We start from the raw sequence: 15,476 nt of genomic DNA, 5'->3' as shown, positions 1-15,476 counted from the left end.
CGCCTGTGTGGAGTTAGCATGTTCTCCCCGAGCCTACATGGGTTTCCTCCGGGGACTCCGGAAACCAGTTCAGGGTCCACCTCCTGCCCGTTGACAGCTGAGATAGGCTGCAGCACTCCTCTGACCCTCGTAAAAAAAAATGGATGGATGTATATTATTGTAGGTATTCCTGTTTCATCCATCTCTCCATTTTCTTAGCCTCTTATCCTCACAAGGGTTGCAGGAGTGCTGAAGCCCATCCCAGCTGTCAATGGGGAGGAGGTAGGGTACACCCTGAACACGTCACCAGCCAATTGCAAGGCATATAGTATAAACAACCATCTACACTCATTCACACTTAAGGACAATTTAGAGTCTTCACTTAACCTACCGTACATGTTTTTGGAATATGAGCGGAAACTGGAGTACCCAGAAAAAAAACATCCAGGCACGGGGAGAACACGCAAAGTCCACACAGACGAGGCAGAGATTTGAACACCATTGCTCAAAACTGTGGAGCAGATGTCCGGACCAGTTGTTCACCATACCACCTTTTAAACCGCTCATTCATTGTCAACACAGCTTATCCTGGGCAGGTCTGACTTTGGACTACACTCTGTACTGTTCGCCAGTCAGTTGTTGGATACACAGACACATGATCAACTATACGCTGTCACATTCACAGTCACTGAGACGGGAAGGAGCCCACACTGCCCACACGGAATTTAGGCAAGTGCACAACTCCGCCATCAGTGACTCTATTAATAACCATCCATCCATCCATCCATCCATTTTCTTAGCTGCTTACCGTCACAAGGATCACAGGAGTGCTGGAGCCTTTCCCAGCTGTCATCCTGGAGACAGACAACAATCGCACTCACAATCACACCTTGGGGCAATTTAGAGTGTCCGATTAATGCGTGTTTTTGGGATGTGGGAGGAAACCGGAGTGCCCTGCGACTGACTGCCGACCAGTTGAGGGTGTAATCCGACTTTCGCTTGAAGTTAATCGGGATAGCGTCCAGCAAGCCCGTGACCCTTATGAGGGTAAACGGGGGAAAAAAATGGATGGACAGATTGGCAACATAAAATGCTTACCATATCTCATCATTATAACGTTACAATAGAAGATCATTCACAACTTCATATTTTTGCAAGAATCAAAGCACGATTTGTTTTTGAAGGCCATATAAAATGATATGATGGGCCAGCTCTGGCTCCTGGCCCACCAGTTTGACACCTTTAGTGTAGTTGTGCCAATGTTTCATCAATAGCCAAAAAGGGAACCAGTTCTGTTGGCAGCCCACCACCATACATCCCTATCAGTGGTACAGTCCATCATCCGAAGCAGTTTATATTTAACAACATGAGAAAAGCATAATGCATTTTAAATAAAAGACACCACACTCACTAGATATGCTGATTATTGGATCTATCCATGTGTCCAGATTGCTACAGATGTGTTTTTGCCTGTCAAATTTGCCAATAGGTTTTGCTCTTAGCAACAAATCAAAAGGATGAAAATGAATAATAACCTGTTTGGTTAAACAACGTTTTATTAGGTGCTAGCACTACTGTACAGATGCTCAATATCTTGGGCAAAGCACAGAAGCTGAAATTTGATTGGACAAAGCAAAAACAAAGAAGGGGAAAAAAACATGCACAGCCAAAAGAAAAACTACCATCTGAAAAGAATATACCGCTGTGAACAAATTCAAACCATTTAATGCAACATATATTACAATTAATGTTGTGAATGGGTTTGAGCAGAGAAAGCCCGTTTTGGCCTTGATATTTCAGTCATAGTTGTACATAATATTCTTGTAAAAGTTCAAAATGCCCCATGGCAGATTTTGTTTTTAAGCCTTAACACGTTTTAGCAGTGGGCGGACCTCACTAATTCATTCATTCATTCATTCATTCATTCATTCATTTACTCAAGTTGGGGGTTGTAAAAAAAAAAAAAAAAAAAAGTCCCTGATGTTTGTAGTTTCCATGCGCAGTGACCAAGCAGCTTGTTCGTGACCCCACCTCCTGCTCTTCCTCCACCTCCACCTCCACCTCCCTCCCTTCCTTCCTTCTTTCCTCTTGCGCTGCACACTGGCTGTTTGTCCCTAAAAAGAAGAAGATCCCCACCCAGCAAGCAGGTCACTTTGGTTCCGAGCCACTCTTTCTCGTGCGATGCGATTCGTCCGCGCGGGGTCCAAGGAGAAGGAACAAGTCTGTCGGACATGATGGATTACTGCAAGGGCCAAATGGTGAGTGTCGACGACCGCTCGGTTCGAGGTTCCACAACCAGTGTTTGCTTTAACCCGACAAAGCGCCGCAGGCCACATATCTGCTCGCTTACCTCTCGAACCACGTCACCGGCACACTTGGTGGAACGAGCTTCGTTTATATGCTGCATTTGATTTGATGGTTTCGTTCAATTGAGATTGAAAGAGATTGGCAACCATTTGAGCACAAAATTGGCCGTTTAAAAAGTTTCCTGTCTAGCATGAACGTGCATTGGTTTTAGTTGATGTGGAAAACACCAGCTGCATTTTAAGCAAACACGTATTCCACAACGTGATGCCTCTTTGCGGAAATGCTTCACTTTCAAAATGAATGAACATAAACGTATACAATAGGCCCATTTAAAACTACTCTATCTATCTATCTATCTATATCTATCTATCTATCTATCTATCTATCTATCTATCTATCTATCTATCTATCTATCATCTATCTATCTATCTATCTATCTATCTATCTATGAGGGGCATGAGTGAAACCATACACATTTTTGATCACCAAATTGAATTATTACCATTACACAAATTGAGGGAGAGCTCATTTTGAAATCAGAAGACAAGGATGGGTTTTTTTTCCCCCAAGTCTTAAGTTACTGCAGAAAAACTGCTTTTCAACAGTGAAATAGAATTATCTTAACATTATTGTGTATTATGACAATCTGGAATTTGGGTACAGAGTTTAGCAAAAACTGGAGAAGTTGACGAATCTAATTTGCTTTCGTGGGCCACATAAAATGTTGTGGCACACCGCATCTGGCCCTAGGGCCTTGAGTTTGACACCCATGATATTGTTTGAGCCCCTGGTGAAAAAGACCCAAATGATCTCTAATTCCAGCTCTGGATACATATGTGTGTGTTGGAACTTCATTATTATTTTGACATCTCTGTACCAACATTTATTGTATCCCACAATCTTTTCAGTGGAAACAGTTCACCTTAAAATGAGTCAATTCATATTAAATAAAAAAGAAAGGTAAAGGATGTGACACAAGATCTTGTGTTTTTTTAAAAAAAAAAAAATCCAATCGTTGATAGACTGGCATTTCGGCTAGATCATTTCAGAAAAAAATGATACAAAATAATAGCCCTCATTTTAAGACATGCCATTTCATTACAATCTCATTTTCCCCATTTTTGAAAAAAATGTTGGTTACAGTCACAAAAGGTAAAATAAGGCAAGATTTATATTGTTTTAACAAGACTATGAAAATTAGGACTCCAACTAGCGCTTATCTTAATATTGAATAAATGCATCTTTCCTTAATCATCAATTGGAAAGAACTTTTTAATACACTTTAAAAAAAAACTATTTTAAATTGACTGTGCATGAAATGCACAAACATAAATTTAAATTTGATTCAGTTTCTGCTCTGGTCATTAAACTCAGAAAATGGGCAAAAATGTTGATCATAGTTTTCCAAAGTAAAAGCATATATTTTATTTCTTTCATGTCGGTCTACAGAAATCTTTGAATTTTAGTCTTGAGGAGATTTGGACAGATTTAAGTTTAACAATTTTTCTAAACAAATAATTGAATTATAAAAAATAGTTTGCAATTAATTTGATAATTGTTGATTAATTGATGGACCTCTACCTGAAAGTAAAAAAGAAATTTAAAGTTTATTAATAGGTCTGATAACTCTGTTAATTTAATTATTTTTTTTTACATATTAATCCTCTGCAGAATCCATTAGATGAGTTCCCTTTTTATTTGCCCGATAATGCTAAAAAAGACACTATTGTTATTTAATTACAATGATGTCAAAAATTGAAGCTATGCTGTTGTGTATGTCTCAGTCCAGTTTATCTGAAGAGGGCAGCTCCACAAGGAGCCCCCAGTCCAGTCCTGCGGGCCTGAAGCTGGAAGCGTTGATGGAGCACCTCCAGCGACAGCAAGAAGCCAAACAGGACATAAACCTCCAGGAGAAACACCTTCTCCAAGCTCAGCTCCTCTTTGCTCAACATGCTGCTGCTGCTACTGCGGCGGCTGCGAGGGCCCAGCCGGGTTCCAGGCCAGACCTGTTCGGCAAAGCGGATGGATTCACTCAGCAAGCTTTGAACAGCATTAATGCCGGGGAAGAGGAGGAAGAGGAGGATGGTGATGATGATGATGATGATGATGATGATGACGATGATCACTCTGAGGAGGAAGAGGAGGAGGAGGAGATGCGGGCGGACGCGGAAGAGAGCGGACCTCAACAGGAGGCCAAAAAGCGTCACCTGGAGCAGGTTCCGAGCCTCCAACCCAGTCTTTGCCCCACGCTTCACTCGGCAGCTGGCAAGTCGTCTTCTCCTCCTGTAGCCGTAAAACTAGAGAAGGAGGAGAAAGAGGTCCCCTCTCCCGTGGGCCCGCCTCCCTTCACGTCGGCCAACGGCTTTCCCGACTGGGCCTACGATGAGCCTCTGAAACAAGTAAGCAAGCATCGTCCGTGTGTAGTTGAACATCTGTGAGGCCTATTCCGCAAGCCCTTTGCTTTGCTGCTGCCGAAAGAAGGAACACGACCCTTTTGGCAAAATGCCCAGAGTGTAATAGTTCTCAATTACAATTCACAGCAGAGAGCTTCTACTTCGCTTATATCGTGCATGCTTGATAAAATGCCACCAGCCTGGCTAATACCTCTTGGCTGTGCTCCAAGCCAGCTGGCTCAGTGAAGCCTGACTAACATGTAACTCCGAAGCAATGTGTCTATTCCCTGATAAGGGCTCAACAGTGCTTTGGAAACCGAGTCCCCCAAAAATATATCCAGTGTTTCCCAACCTTTATTGATCCCAAGCTCGTATTTTACATGAGACAAATCTCACATCATGCCACCAAATACAAATGTCACAGAAAATACGATACAGTGGTGCTGTTTATTTTTTCTTCCACCGTTTTGTCTTTTGAGTGTAGACAGATTTCTGAGCATTGTACAGTATGGTGCTCAACTTACTTCACAACAGCCAGCAGTTTGGCAGATACAATTATTTTCATAAAAGACACTTCAAACGGTGTATTATCATTTGCGGTTGAAATTTACTGTCAAACTCAACACCAAACAAACAGAATTATACGTTATATATTTACCACAAACATAACTTATCTGTTGCATCCACTATTTTTTTGTTACTGTATAGCGGAATGCTTTAGCCCTTTAATTCGTGGGCAGCGTCCCATTTTTGGGACATCATGATTTTCACGCATTATAAACTTTCAGTATATCAAAATATTTCAGTGTTTTAATCTCGAGACATTATTTGGTATCAGGAGAGGATCACTCATCAGTCAAAGTTTGCAGTTAGATTTTTGGGATGAGATTATAAATTAGTAATGTTATCATCTAACTTAACCATAAACGAAAAAGAAGTGTTATTTCCTTGATTGTGGCCTGTTAGGAGACGTTTATCTCAATAAGGCAAAAAATTGCCACCCTGCCCTTGAATCGGTTAAACAATGGATTGAACACAGATGGTGTAGCAACACTTAATTTACTTAAATGGGAAAATATGATTTGAAATATGGTTTTTCGAGACTAGGTTGGGCAAGGTACCTCCGTATAATGAATATAATAATGAGCTTGTCTCAATTTATTCATAAATGTACTTATTCTGTGTGTGATTTCGGCCTGTTGAGTTGAAGGCAAAGATGGTATCGGTTGTGTGACTGGCAACAGGTGTATACACACATTTTTTTTTTTTAACACCCTGCCATTCATTAATTGTTATGCCTGTGACGCTACAACGCTCGCATAGACAAGTAAAAATAAAAGTATTATTCATGGAAAGAAATATTTGCCTGGTGCGACATCGTAGTTGGTAAGCAGTGTTGTAAGTTCTTGTTTTCTGTCTTCCAAAGTGTGTTGTTTTCTTGTTAACAGAAGCCATTCTAACGTGTCCTCTTCTGCCTTGCTCAGCCCCCCACCCACATTATTCTGACTAATGAAGCCTGCAGCTTGAGGGGCTCCAGGGCAGTTGCCTCACAGCATGCGACTCTCAAGTTTACTGACAGTGGTTTCACTGGTACAGAAGCGTTCACTCGGGAGTTGGGTGCACTTTTCGTTTCCCAAGCATATTTCTGTTTCATTTCATTTCACTCCTGCCCTGCCTTTTATTGTTTGAGTGGGGGTGGGGGGAGAAAAAAAATCAAACTCTTTATTCAGGCACATCCCGAAACAAGTCGTTGCTAAGATAGCTCGGGCTCAGTGGCTAACCCTGCATAATTTAGTTGTCTCCTAGCAACACTAAACGGCACTGTAATTCACATGCAAGTAATCAATACATAATGGGTGCTGCTATGAGAACATAAGTCCTTCCTTCAGCACGGCACTCAGGCTGTGGTGAAACCACTGCTCTCTGTTTAAAGTAAGGCGTAATCGCGTGCTGGTTAAAAATGCATTTTATAATTGTTCAATGTTTAATTCTCCCCTTTGCTTGGATAGCCGGGACTCGTTCGAAGTCGTGTCAAACTGTGATTTTTCACGAGGTCTTTATATGTGAGGCGTGGACTGTCGCCTGCAAGTGAAAATCCTCAGATGTGGATTCACTTTTGGATCTCGTCCCTCGGCCGTCGGACCTGATTACAGCGAATTTAAATGATGCGTTGGTTCTTGCTAGAAATGCTTTATCCGTAGGTTCCAGAAGCAAACATCACATACAGTCGTAATGGGTGCAGATTTTCCCTTCATCTTAGTCTTATTTGCCCTTTCAGTGGTTATTTATATTCAGATTTAAAGAAGCGTTTTTGGCCATCAACCGGCATATTGCCCACCATGGACGGCCATTGTTCACCCTTTATGTGCGGTCCCACTGTAAAGGCCTTCACTGGTGCTTTGCAGGGGGGGCTAAAAGCCCCCGTTTACTCAGCAAGGAGCTAGATAAATGATCTTGACTTGTATGGGGGATTAAAGGCATGATGATTTGATTTGGATTAGAATGTTAGTCCCCCCCGCTGTTCCATTGAATAGCGACATTTTCACTTTTGGTCTGGTGAATGACTTTATAATCAAGGCTTTGAGAATCAATTAAAAACATGGGAGAGGGTGGTAAATGAAGCCTAAAATACTGCAAAATATCAAAAAAATCAAGTAATGGTTTGCAACTCGTGAAAAGTTGTGTATTTTCTTTTTTTTTGTGAAACAAGAAACCTTTAGCTGACCTACATACCGAGTACTATCAGCATTCCCAGGGTTGGATGTGTGAAAGCTCTGTGAGCAATTAACTGCCAGCTCTTTTGTTAATAGAGCTGCAGTAGGTCTCACTTGCTCATCAATAAGCGGGGGAGGGTTTTATTTCCATTTGATGGTGAAAGGACTGGGATGTTTATCTACCTTCGTGTCAATAGGGTTTCTGCGTGGGGGAGTAGAAGGCCCTTTATTAGAAATTCTAAGCCAAGCTATTACATGTGTCAAAAGCTACCCCAGGGTGAGGTTGTGTGAGAGAGGGCTGCACACAATCATTCAGTTGAAGCTACCGAGGAAGACTTTTAGTAAATAATACTTCGTAGTCCTTTGCCACGTTTGCTCGGGGGTGTTTTGAAGTAACCAAGGATTGTTTGAAGCATATGCTTTTCCAAAGGTGTCAATTTTTTTTTTTCTTGGCCGTTGTCGTGTAAATGTACCCTTAGTTGAAGCAACTGTGGAAGAATTTACAAAATAATTCCCCGTAGAGTCCAAAAAGGCTAATGTGAGTGGTGTTTCTACTGTCAACACAAAGGGCGTTGTAGTTGATGTTGTTTTGGTTCCCATGTATTTTATAGCTGAGAGAGCGAAATGTTGTTATGGAACCAGTCCTTGAACCGTGGTTTTGGTTGCGAGGCAAAAACAACGGAGATGTTACTATCCCAATCGGAGCAATAACCAAAACATTCCATTATTTTGATTAAGCACAAGTGTGATAAATGGACAAGACCGTCCTGTCCGGTACAAGCGCACGTCGTGTTGTCTAAAACACACCCTTGTTTTAGTACAAAACACCCAATTGAATTCAATCGTGAGCCGCGTACGATGACAAGCCGCCCAGTAACCGTTGTGGTGTCAACAGTGACGTCAAACGATGACTTCTGGACGTAAGAGTTCGCTGTTATACACACGGCGCGGATTCGCTTTGCTTATCACTTTCATATTCCGATCATCTCGCTCTGCGTGTGCGTCTGCGGGACAATAACATCTCTGCAGGTTTTTCTACAGTTACACACACACACACACTTTAACCTTTAACTGTCACATTAAGTTGGAGCCCGTGGAGCAATAACATGTCACATTGAGCTAGCGCATGACAATGCAGCCTTCCCCGTCGTCCCCCCTCCAAGTGGCCACAGGTCTGAGCAAACTCTCCCCCTTTAAATGATGTATTATGTATACAGAGCAGAGCAATACAGGCACCCTTTCTGTTGGGGGGACTCAGGGGGTAGGTAAGGGTGGGTGATAATAGGTGAAATGTATGAGCGGAACCATGCTGTTTTGACAAATTTCTGTTGGGCAGCAAGCGCCAACTCCCCACACTAGTGCACATACCTTAACTTGCTCTTTTCATAAACATGATCTAAAATGTCTCTTTCTCTTCTCCTACACGTAGAGAGTTCCCATCTGGGCCGAGGAGAATGAAGGAGGAAGAGGAAGAGCAGAGCCGTCCAGGGACTTTGCAAAAGTCGGTCGATTTGAGTTCCCCTCCCCCCCTCATTTGGACAGGAAGTGACGCTAATAAGCGTTTTCTTTTGCGTTGCAGCTTTATGAACTGGACAATGACCCCCAGCGCAAGGAATTTCTCGATCAGTTGTTCGTCTTCATGCAAAAACGAGGTCGGATTCTTCGTTCTTGATTGTTGTGCACGTTTAGGACTATGCAGCCCCGCAAGCGGTGTTTTTCGTTTTTGATGCCCTGGTAACTTTAAAAAGCTTAGAATTGTGCTGGAAATTAAACTTTTATAGGAAAATGTCTTGTTTTAGTGGTTGGCTCCACTAAGTGCCATTATTAGTTGACTTTCGACTTAATGTGTAACTAAATCCTTAACGCCACTTCAAGGTGAAAATTTAACAATATAGGGCAAAAGGTGGAGTTTAATATTAAGTAGTAAGAAATGTCTAAATGGTAACTAAAATGTCAACACCCACCTATCTCTATATATTATGTACCGTGATTCCCGGCATACAGAGCGCACCTGGTTATAGGCCTCACCCAGTACATTTGTAAAGGAAATACTATTTGATACATAGATACGCCGCAGCTGTGTAAAAGTCACAAGTACCCACATTGAAACCCGTGTTGAAACACGAGATATTTACAAAGAAAGATGTTACACAGCGAGTTTAACGCTAGCGCCGCGTCAACAGGGCCGGTTAAAGAAAAAAAACATAACGGTAAAAGTCACTTCCTCGACACATATATTCCACTGGTCTCACTCTTGCCTTTTCCGCTCGAGTGCCCCCATGCGGCTTATAGAAAAAATGCACAAATTAGCCGCATCACCGCATAAACCGCAGGGTTGAAAGCGTGTGAAAAAAGTCTCGATTTATTGGCCGGAAATTACGATAACTGTACACCATTTTAAAGATTATATTAGTTGTACAAAACAAACAAAAAATAAGTAAAGGCTTAAATTACATCATCTTGGACATCAGCTGGTATTACCCCGATATCTATTCCTGGTGTCGGTACCTAATTAATAATAATAATAATAATTAATATTCTGTACTAGGCGATACTGTCCAATATATTTCCTATGCAGTTCAAAGCTATCTCGTTTCACCGATTTCATCCAAGCAAGTCGTAGTCAGCCCGCTGAAAAGGTCACACCCAGGCCAACCGTGCATGTGTTCATGCTTAGCCCAAACTAATCTTATTTCTACAACGTGTATTTAGCCCTCTTCATTAAATGGCTTTACTACAGAGGCTCAGGCTCTGCAGAGTTTAGCTGTCAACCTCGTGATTGGCAGGCACTGCTGCTCTCCCACCCCCCCAGGCTGCGCTCAAATCAATTCTGAAACAAAGCTGTTGCTGTGGAAATACTCCCACCCCCACCCCCATTTGAAATAAGCCTCATTAGAAGAGCGTGTCCACATAGATTGCACAAGCCGAGCCTTTTTTTACTTGACATTAATCTCGGCTTGATCGTAAGGTGAGCTAGTCGGAGCGCATCCATGGCGACCTTCTTGTCTTTTAATAGCCGGTCTCTCCTATTTGTGCAAAGCGCTCATGGCTGCAATTTGAAGACGTTGGTGTCAATGGATTTACTGTTTTGACTCCTGCAGGGACGCCTGTGAATCGTATCCCCATTATGGCCAAACAGGTGCTCGACCTGTACAAACTGTATAAACTTGTGACTGACAAGGGAGGCCTGGTGGAAGTCATCAACAAGAAGATTTGGAGGGAGATCACCAGAGGGCTCAACCTCCCGACCTCCATAACCAGTGCAGCGTTCACTCTCCGCACGCAGTACGTGTCTAAACTATCACAATGGACAGTATCTAGGTTTATTATTACCCTACGAGCCTCGAAGCCATTCCGATGGTAAACTTGCTTGTGATAAGGTACATGGTGTCCCTGCCATGTTTTATCAGCCCCAGTTTATCTAATGAGAACGCAAATCATTTATTACTCGCAGACAGAGTGGGAACATTTCCATGTTACGGCATCAAAGAGCAAAGTTACAACACTGGAAGCTCAATACAAGCACAATTTGAACTCATGTCGGTTTAAAAAAAAAAAAAAAAAATCCCATTTTTACTCTTGCTAGTACTTATTAACTAGCATGAAACAAAAATTATAAAGAAAAGAATATACTGTAATTCTTATGGTTCACCTTATATGTTGGGAAAATTACTTCTCACCAATTGCTATCTTTTTAAAGTTACTGAAAACATCTGTGACGTGCAATAGGTGTTCATTGAAACTGCCCACGTCAATTCAGTAGTTTCTGCCGTGCACTGCATTTGCATTTTTTGGTCCAGATTTCAGCTTCTGCTCAGAGGTACGAAAGCGCGACATTTACTCCACTATATATACTAAAGTAACTAGTAAATTATGGGATTAGTTGTACGTGGAGTAGTATTAATAAAACTACTTTATATTATTACTTGAATATTTTTAACAGGCAGTACTTTTACCTTATTGCATTGAGCTAAATTGAACATGTTACATTTATTTTTTTTATTAATCTACTGTATTATTTCTTATGGGATTGAATTTGCCAGAGAGACGTTCGCCTTGCCACATGACTACTTCTTCACTCCAGTGCAACTATTAGTGTCACTTTACTCAATTTCAGCAGGCACTCGCATGGCGACACACCAAGTTTCTGTGTTGCCTTACTTAGAAGCCAAGTTTTCAAAGTTTCAAAGTTTTCATCAAATCAGATTCAAAAGAGAGAGAAAAGAACTGCTACTGTGTGTAATCTCTGGTAGCAGAGCTCATTGTGCCGTTTCATGGGTGTGAACAAAAGGTAATATAGGACAATTTCTGGTGGAGGTATTTGATATTAAAGTATTTAAAGAGGTATTCAAATGAAAAATGTGAATTCTTTAGGTATATGAAGTACCTGTACCCTTTTGAGTGCGAAAAGAAGGCTCTGAGTTCTCCGGGGGAGCTGCAGGCAGCCATAGACAGTAACCGCAGAGAAGGTCGACGTCCCAGCTACACTAACAGCCTGTACCGCTACTCGCCCTCTCCCACTTCCGCTCCACACAATCTCCTGTCCTCACCAACGATGCAGACCCCCACCTCTGGGCACAACACCTCCAGTCAGTCCATCAGCCCAAATGTAAAGAAAAATCCAGGTATGCTACGAGTATGTCTTTTAGTTCTTCTTTGCTCAATTCATTCTCACGGTTGTTTTGAATGGGCATTCTGCACAATGCTTTAGATGAGGCCTCAAGTCTGGTGATACCCAGCCGGCTGCCAATGGCACTGGCACTGGGGCAGCAGCAGCAGCAGCAGCAGCAACAGCAACAACATTATCAGCAGCAGCAACTGGCCCAAGCTGCCACTCTGGAACATCTCCGAGAGAGGCTGGAGCGCGGGGCGGGGGGTGCTGTTGGCGACGGCCCGGAGAAAAAAATGATGCGTCTGGCAGAGGAGCAGCAGCGCCTCATGCAACAGGCGCTCCAACAAAACCTCCTGGCGATGGCATCGCACTTCAACCCCCTGAACCTCAAGATCAACAATGGTCATTGTGGGGGTCCTGGTCATTATCATTCATGGGCCACGTAGGAGGTGGCGATTTCATGGAAATGTTTGTTGTTTTCCCACAGAGGGCAAACAGGATTTGTCCCTGAGTATCTCGACTAATGGAGCTGCCAGTATTAGTGTGTCTGTGGAGGTCAACGGCACCATGTACTCGGGTAAATTGTCACAGTCATGCCTTAGCACTGATTGAAGTGAAATTTTGGTCATTCTGTACAGCAAGGGTCATTGCCATCACTGTACTGGTACTAGTTTTGCCTTATCAGCATTAAAGGGGAAATCCACTGGTTTCCATGAACAATGTATCCAATAGGTCATGTATTATGTACTCTAGTTTGACAATGTGATGTTAAATCCTCTCTCATTTAATGGTGTTTTGAGAAGATTTTTATCGACAATTACGAATTTTCAGGGGCGCTGGCATTTTCGCGAGTCACATGACCTACGTGCACGGATGTGACGTGTCCCGTGCCGCAACAAAGGCTCGATTACATGGGACACCGTTTAAGCCCAGCGCTGATTTCTCTGCTTTATCCTCGTCGGATTTCTCCTTTGAGCTTGCAGGCTTCAAATTAGTTATGTGGTTTAGTAGATAAACATAATTCTTTTTGTTTTCTGTTCAAACCTTAAATTAGTCACAATAGCATGAAACAAGCAATGGCGTTGCCATAATGTCATTCCATTGCCGGGTAGGAAGCACACTGTATAAGCATGACATTTTTGGATTGCCACAATAGGCTGGATTCTTATCAACCAGGATTAATTTGCATTTGTCTTTGTCAACAGGAACGCTGTTTGCTCAGAAGTCTGGCGCTCCGGGTGTATCGCAGGCTGTTACTCCAGCAGGAACCAGCGGTTTCAGTGCCTTCTCCTCTCACAGCCCCTCCTCTTCATCCTCCAACTCATCAAAAGGACCAAATTAAAGATCAGATTTTTTTTTTTTTTACTCCACGCTTACCATCACCATTGGCCGGTGTACATTATATTAGCTTCTCTCGTCCGGCAAAGAACTGTTTGAAATATTAGCTCTAATTTGTTGTTCGGTCCGTCAAGCGGCGCAGTCCGTCACTCTCGACACACGTGGATGTTTTTCATGAAATGTTTGCTGTTAGTTTGGGTTAATAGTGTCTAAAGTGTGGCCTCCGAAAGCTTCTAATTGTATCTTGCTAATCTTAGTTCCTGGTGTATACTTGTTTTGAATCGTAGTGATGTTGACATGTTTCAGTGTCTTTAGTGCTGAGAGAGAGAATCATTGCTGTTTTTGCGACGTCGACAGTGTAGCTAGTTTAAGATCCTGTTCTGTTCCCAATAGAACGGTGGTGTTGCCAAAGTGAACGAAGACCAAAAAAAGCCTTATCTCAGTATCATAGTTCTGTTTTGTGACCAGTAGATATGATTTAACACAAAAGGGGGCTGGTTACTGCAAGTCGAGTTTTCGTGGCAACCTTCAGGGAAATTTGTACACTTTCAGGTACTGTGGGACCTTTTGTATTTAGAGGGATTTTTAGCCACATTTACTGGTTGGACTTTTTATTTGTATTTTATTTTCTTTATTTAATGACTGTAGTTCTGCCTTGAACATATCTGCTGGGAGAGGTTTGTGTAGAACAGATGCCATACTTACCTCATTTGATAAGTTGTTTTTTTTTTCTTTTTGGGGGAAAATTTCTGAAACTCAGGAATGTCCACTGGACCCATAACTGTGCTGTGATGTATTTTTGTATGGGCGAAGAATGTATCATTACTGACCTCACGTTGGACTCAACCAGTGCTACCTCAATCCTTGAGAGAAATATGCAATCCTTAAAGCAGCAAAAGCTGATGTAGCCATTTGCTGACATGTACTGTAAGTGGACAATCAAGTAAAGTTGCAAACAAAATGTTACTGACAACGATGAGTGTAAACACCAAGGCCTTGTTTTGCTCTTTGACAACATATTTCTTGGACCTACGATCATGTGGAATAAAATAATCGTGTGCTGTTCAGTGGTACCATTTACCCTGTGTAACAAAAATAAACTGAGAAGTACGCACACACACACACCGCTGATCAGGCCTAATATGAGCATTTTTCCTCTTTTGTGCTCTACATCCCAAAAGGCCCAATTATCGTATGTCTCGAAAGCATTCGACCATTACCTGTTATCTTGTGGTGCGCCAACAACAACAAAAAAAAAAAATGGTGACGAAGGTGTCAAAATTCTTCATACAGTACGTATCGTCCCTGTGATGATTTTCAATGGATCAATCATGCTATCGTGGAATCATGTTATAGTAACGTCAGTGTGTGGGCGTATAAAACTTCAGCATGAGAAACACAGTACACACATGGCCCATGTACGTCAAAGCTGGGGGGAAAAAAAACATGGATTCACATTTACATAAGGTACAGGTAGTTGAGCTGCCATAATTAAATGCATACATTTTAAAAGATGCCTGACGCAGCAGTGAGAAGGTAGCTGGGGTCAAAGTACAAATTACATAAACTTTTTCAGCTCTCAGACAATTTTTAACCAATCACTCACAAAGCTTAGTGTAATATAGTCCTATTTCACAATAACAGTCAAACAGGATACACTTTAAAGTATAACTCGGCCAAGCTAACTGAGTTCAAAGTTTAAATCAGTACATCTTATATTTCTGGTTTCCAAAAAGATCCTTCCTCGTGATGACCAATCAAGCAAGGTACTCCATGAAGCTGTGTTTAAAACAGTTAAAAAATATTTCTCTTCCTTACAGCAGCAATTTTAAAGTACACGATTTCTTGATAAAAGTATTATTTCTAATTTTTAAAAATTCTCCAAACAGGTACATTTGAAAGTGCTTTTTTAAAAAATTGGTGGCAGGATCTGCCCTGTTGTGTTTTGTATGTGTTAATTCATTTGAAAAATTAAATTCAGTGGTGCTTTTGAGATAAGAATGAATAGACTTTTGTGTTTTTTGAGATACAAGCCATTGGTTGGCTGGTGTTTGAAGAGGTAGTTTGTCGGATAGTGAACATTTCTTCACAAAACCTTCAAACTTTTTACTGTCCCTCCAGTTGAATGATCTG

General features: G+C 41.8%; 1 protein-coding gene across 1 annotated transcript; it reads left to right on the top strand.

Annotated features, from left to right (window-relative positions):
* The first annotated feature begins 1,969 nt into the window (after nucleotides 1-1,969).
* On the top strand, nucleotides 1,970-14,410 carry LOC133502412 (AT-rich interactive domain-containing protein 3B-like). The gene is made up of 9 exons (XM_061823182.1): nucleotides 1,970-2,237; nucleotides 4,071-4,685; nucleotides 8,823-8,894; nucleotides 8,973-9,045; nucleotides 10,495-10,678; nucleotides 11,768-12,018; nucleotides 12,105-12,407; nucleotides 12,493-12,582; nucleotides 13,211-14,410. Exons 1-9 carry the CDS (start codon nucleotides 2,211-2,213, stop codon nucleotides 13,345-13,347), a joined length of 1,752 nt encoding a protein of 583 aa, XP_061679166.1. The 5' UTR covers nucleotides 1,970-2,210; the 3' UTR covers nucleotides 13,348-14,410.
* The last annotated feature ends 1,066 nt before the right edge of the window (nucleotides 14,411-15,476 follow it).

This window comes from Syngnathoides biaculeatus, chromosome 6, assembly GCF_019802595.1.
Source record: "Syngnathoides biaculeatus isolate LvHL_M chromosome 6, ASM1980259v1, whole genome shotgun sequence".
Lineage (NCBI taxonomy): Eukaryota > Metazoa > Chordata > Actinopteri > Syngnathiformes > Syngnathidae > Syngnathoides > Syngnathoides biaculeatus.
This window is presented reverse-complemented; position numbering and strand designations above follow the sequence as displayed.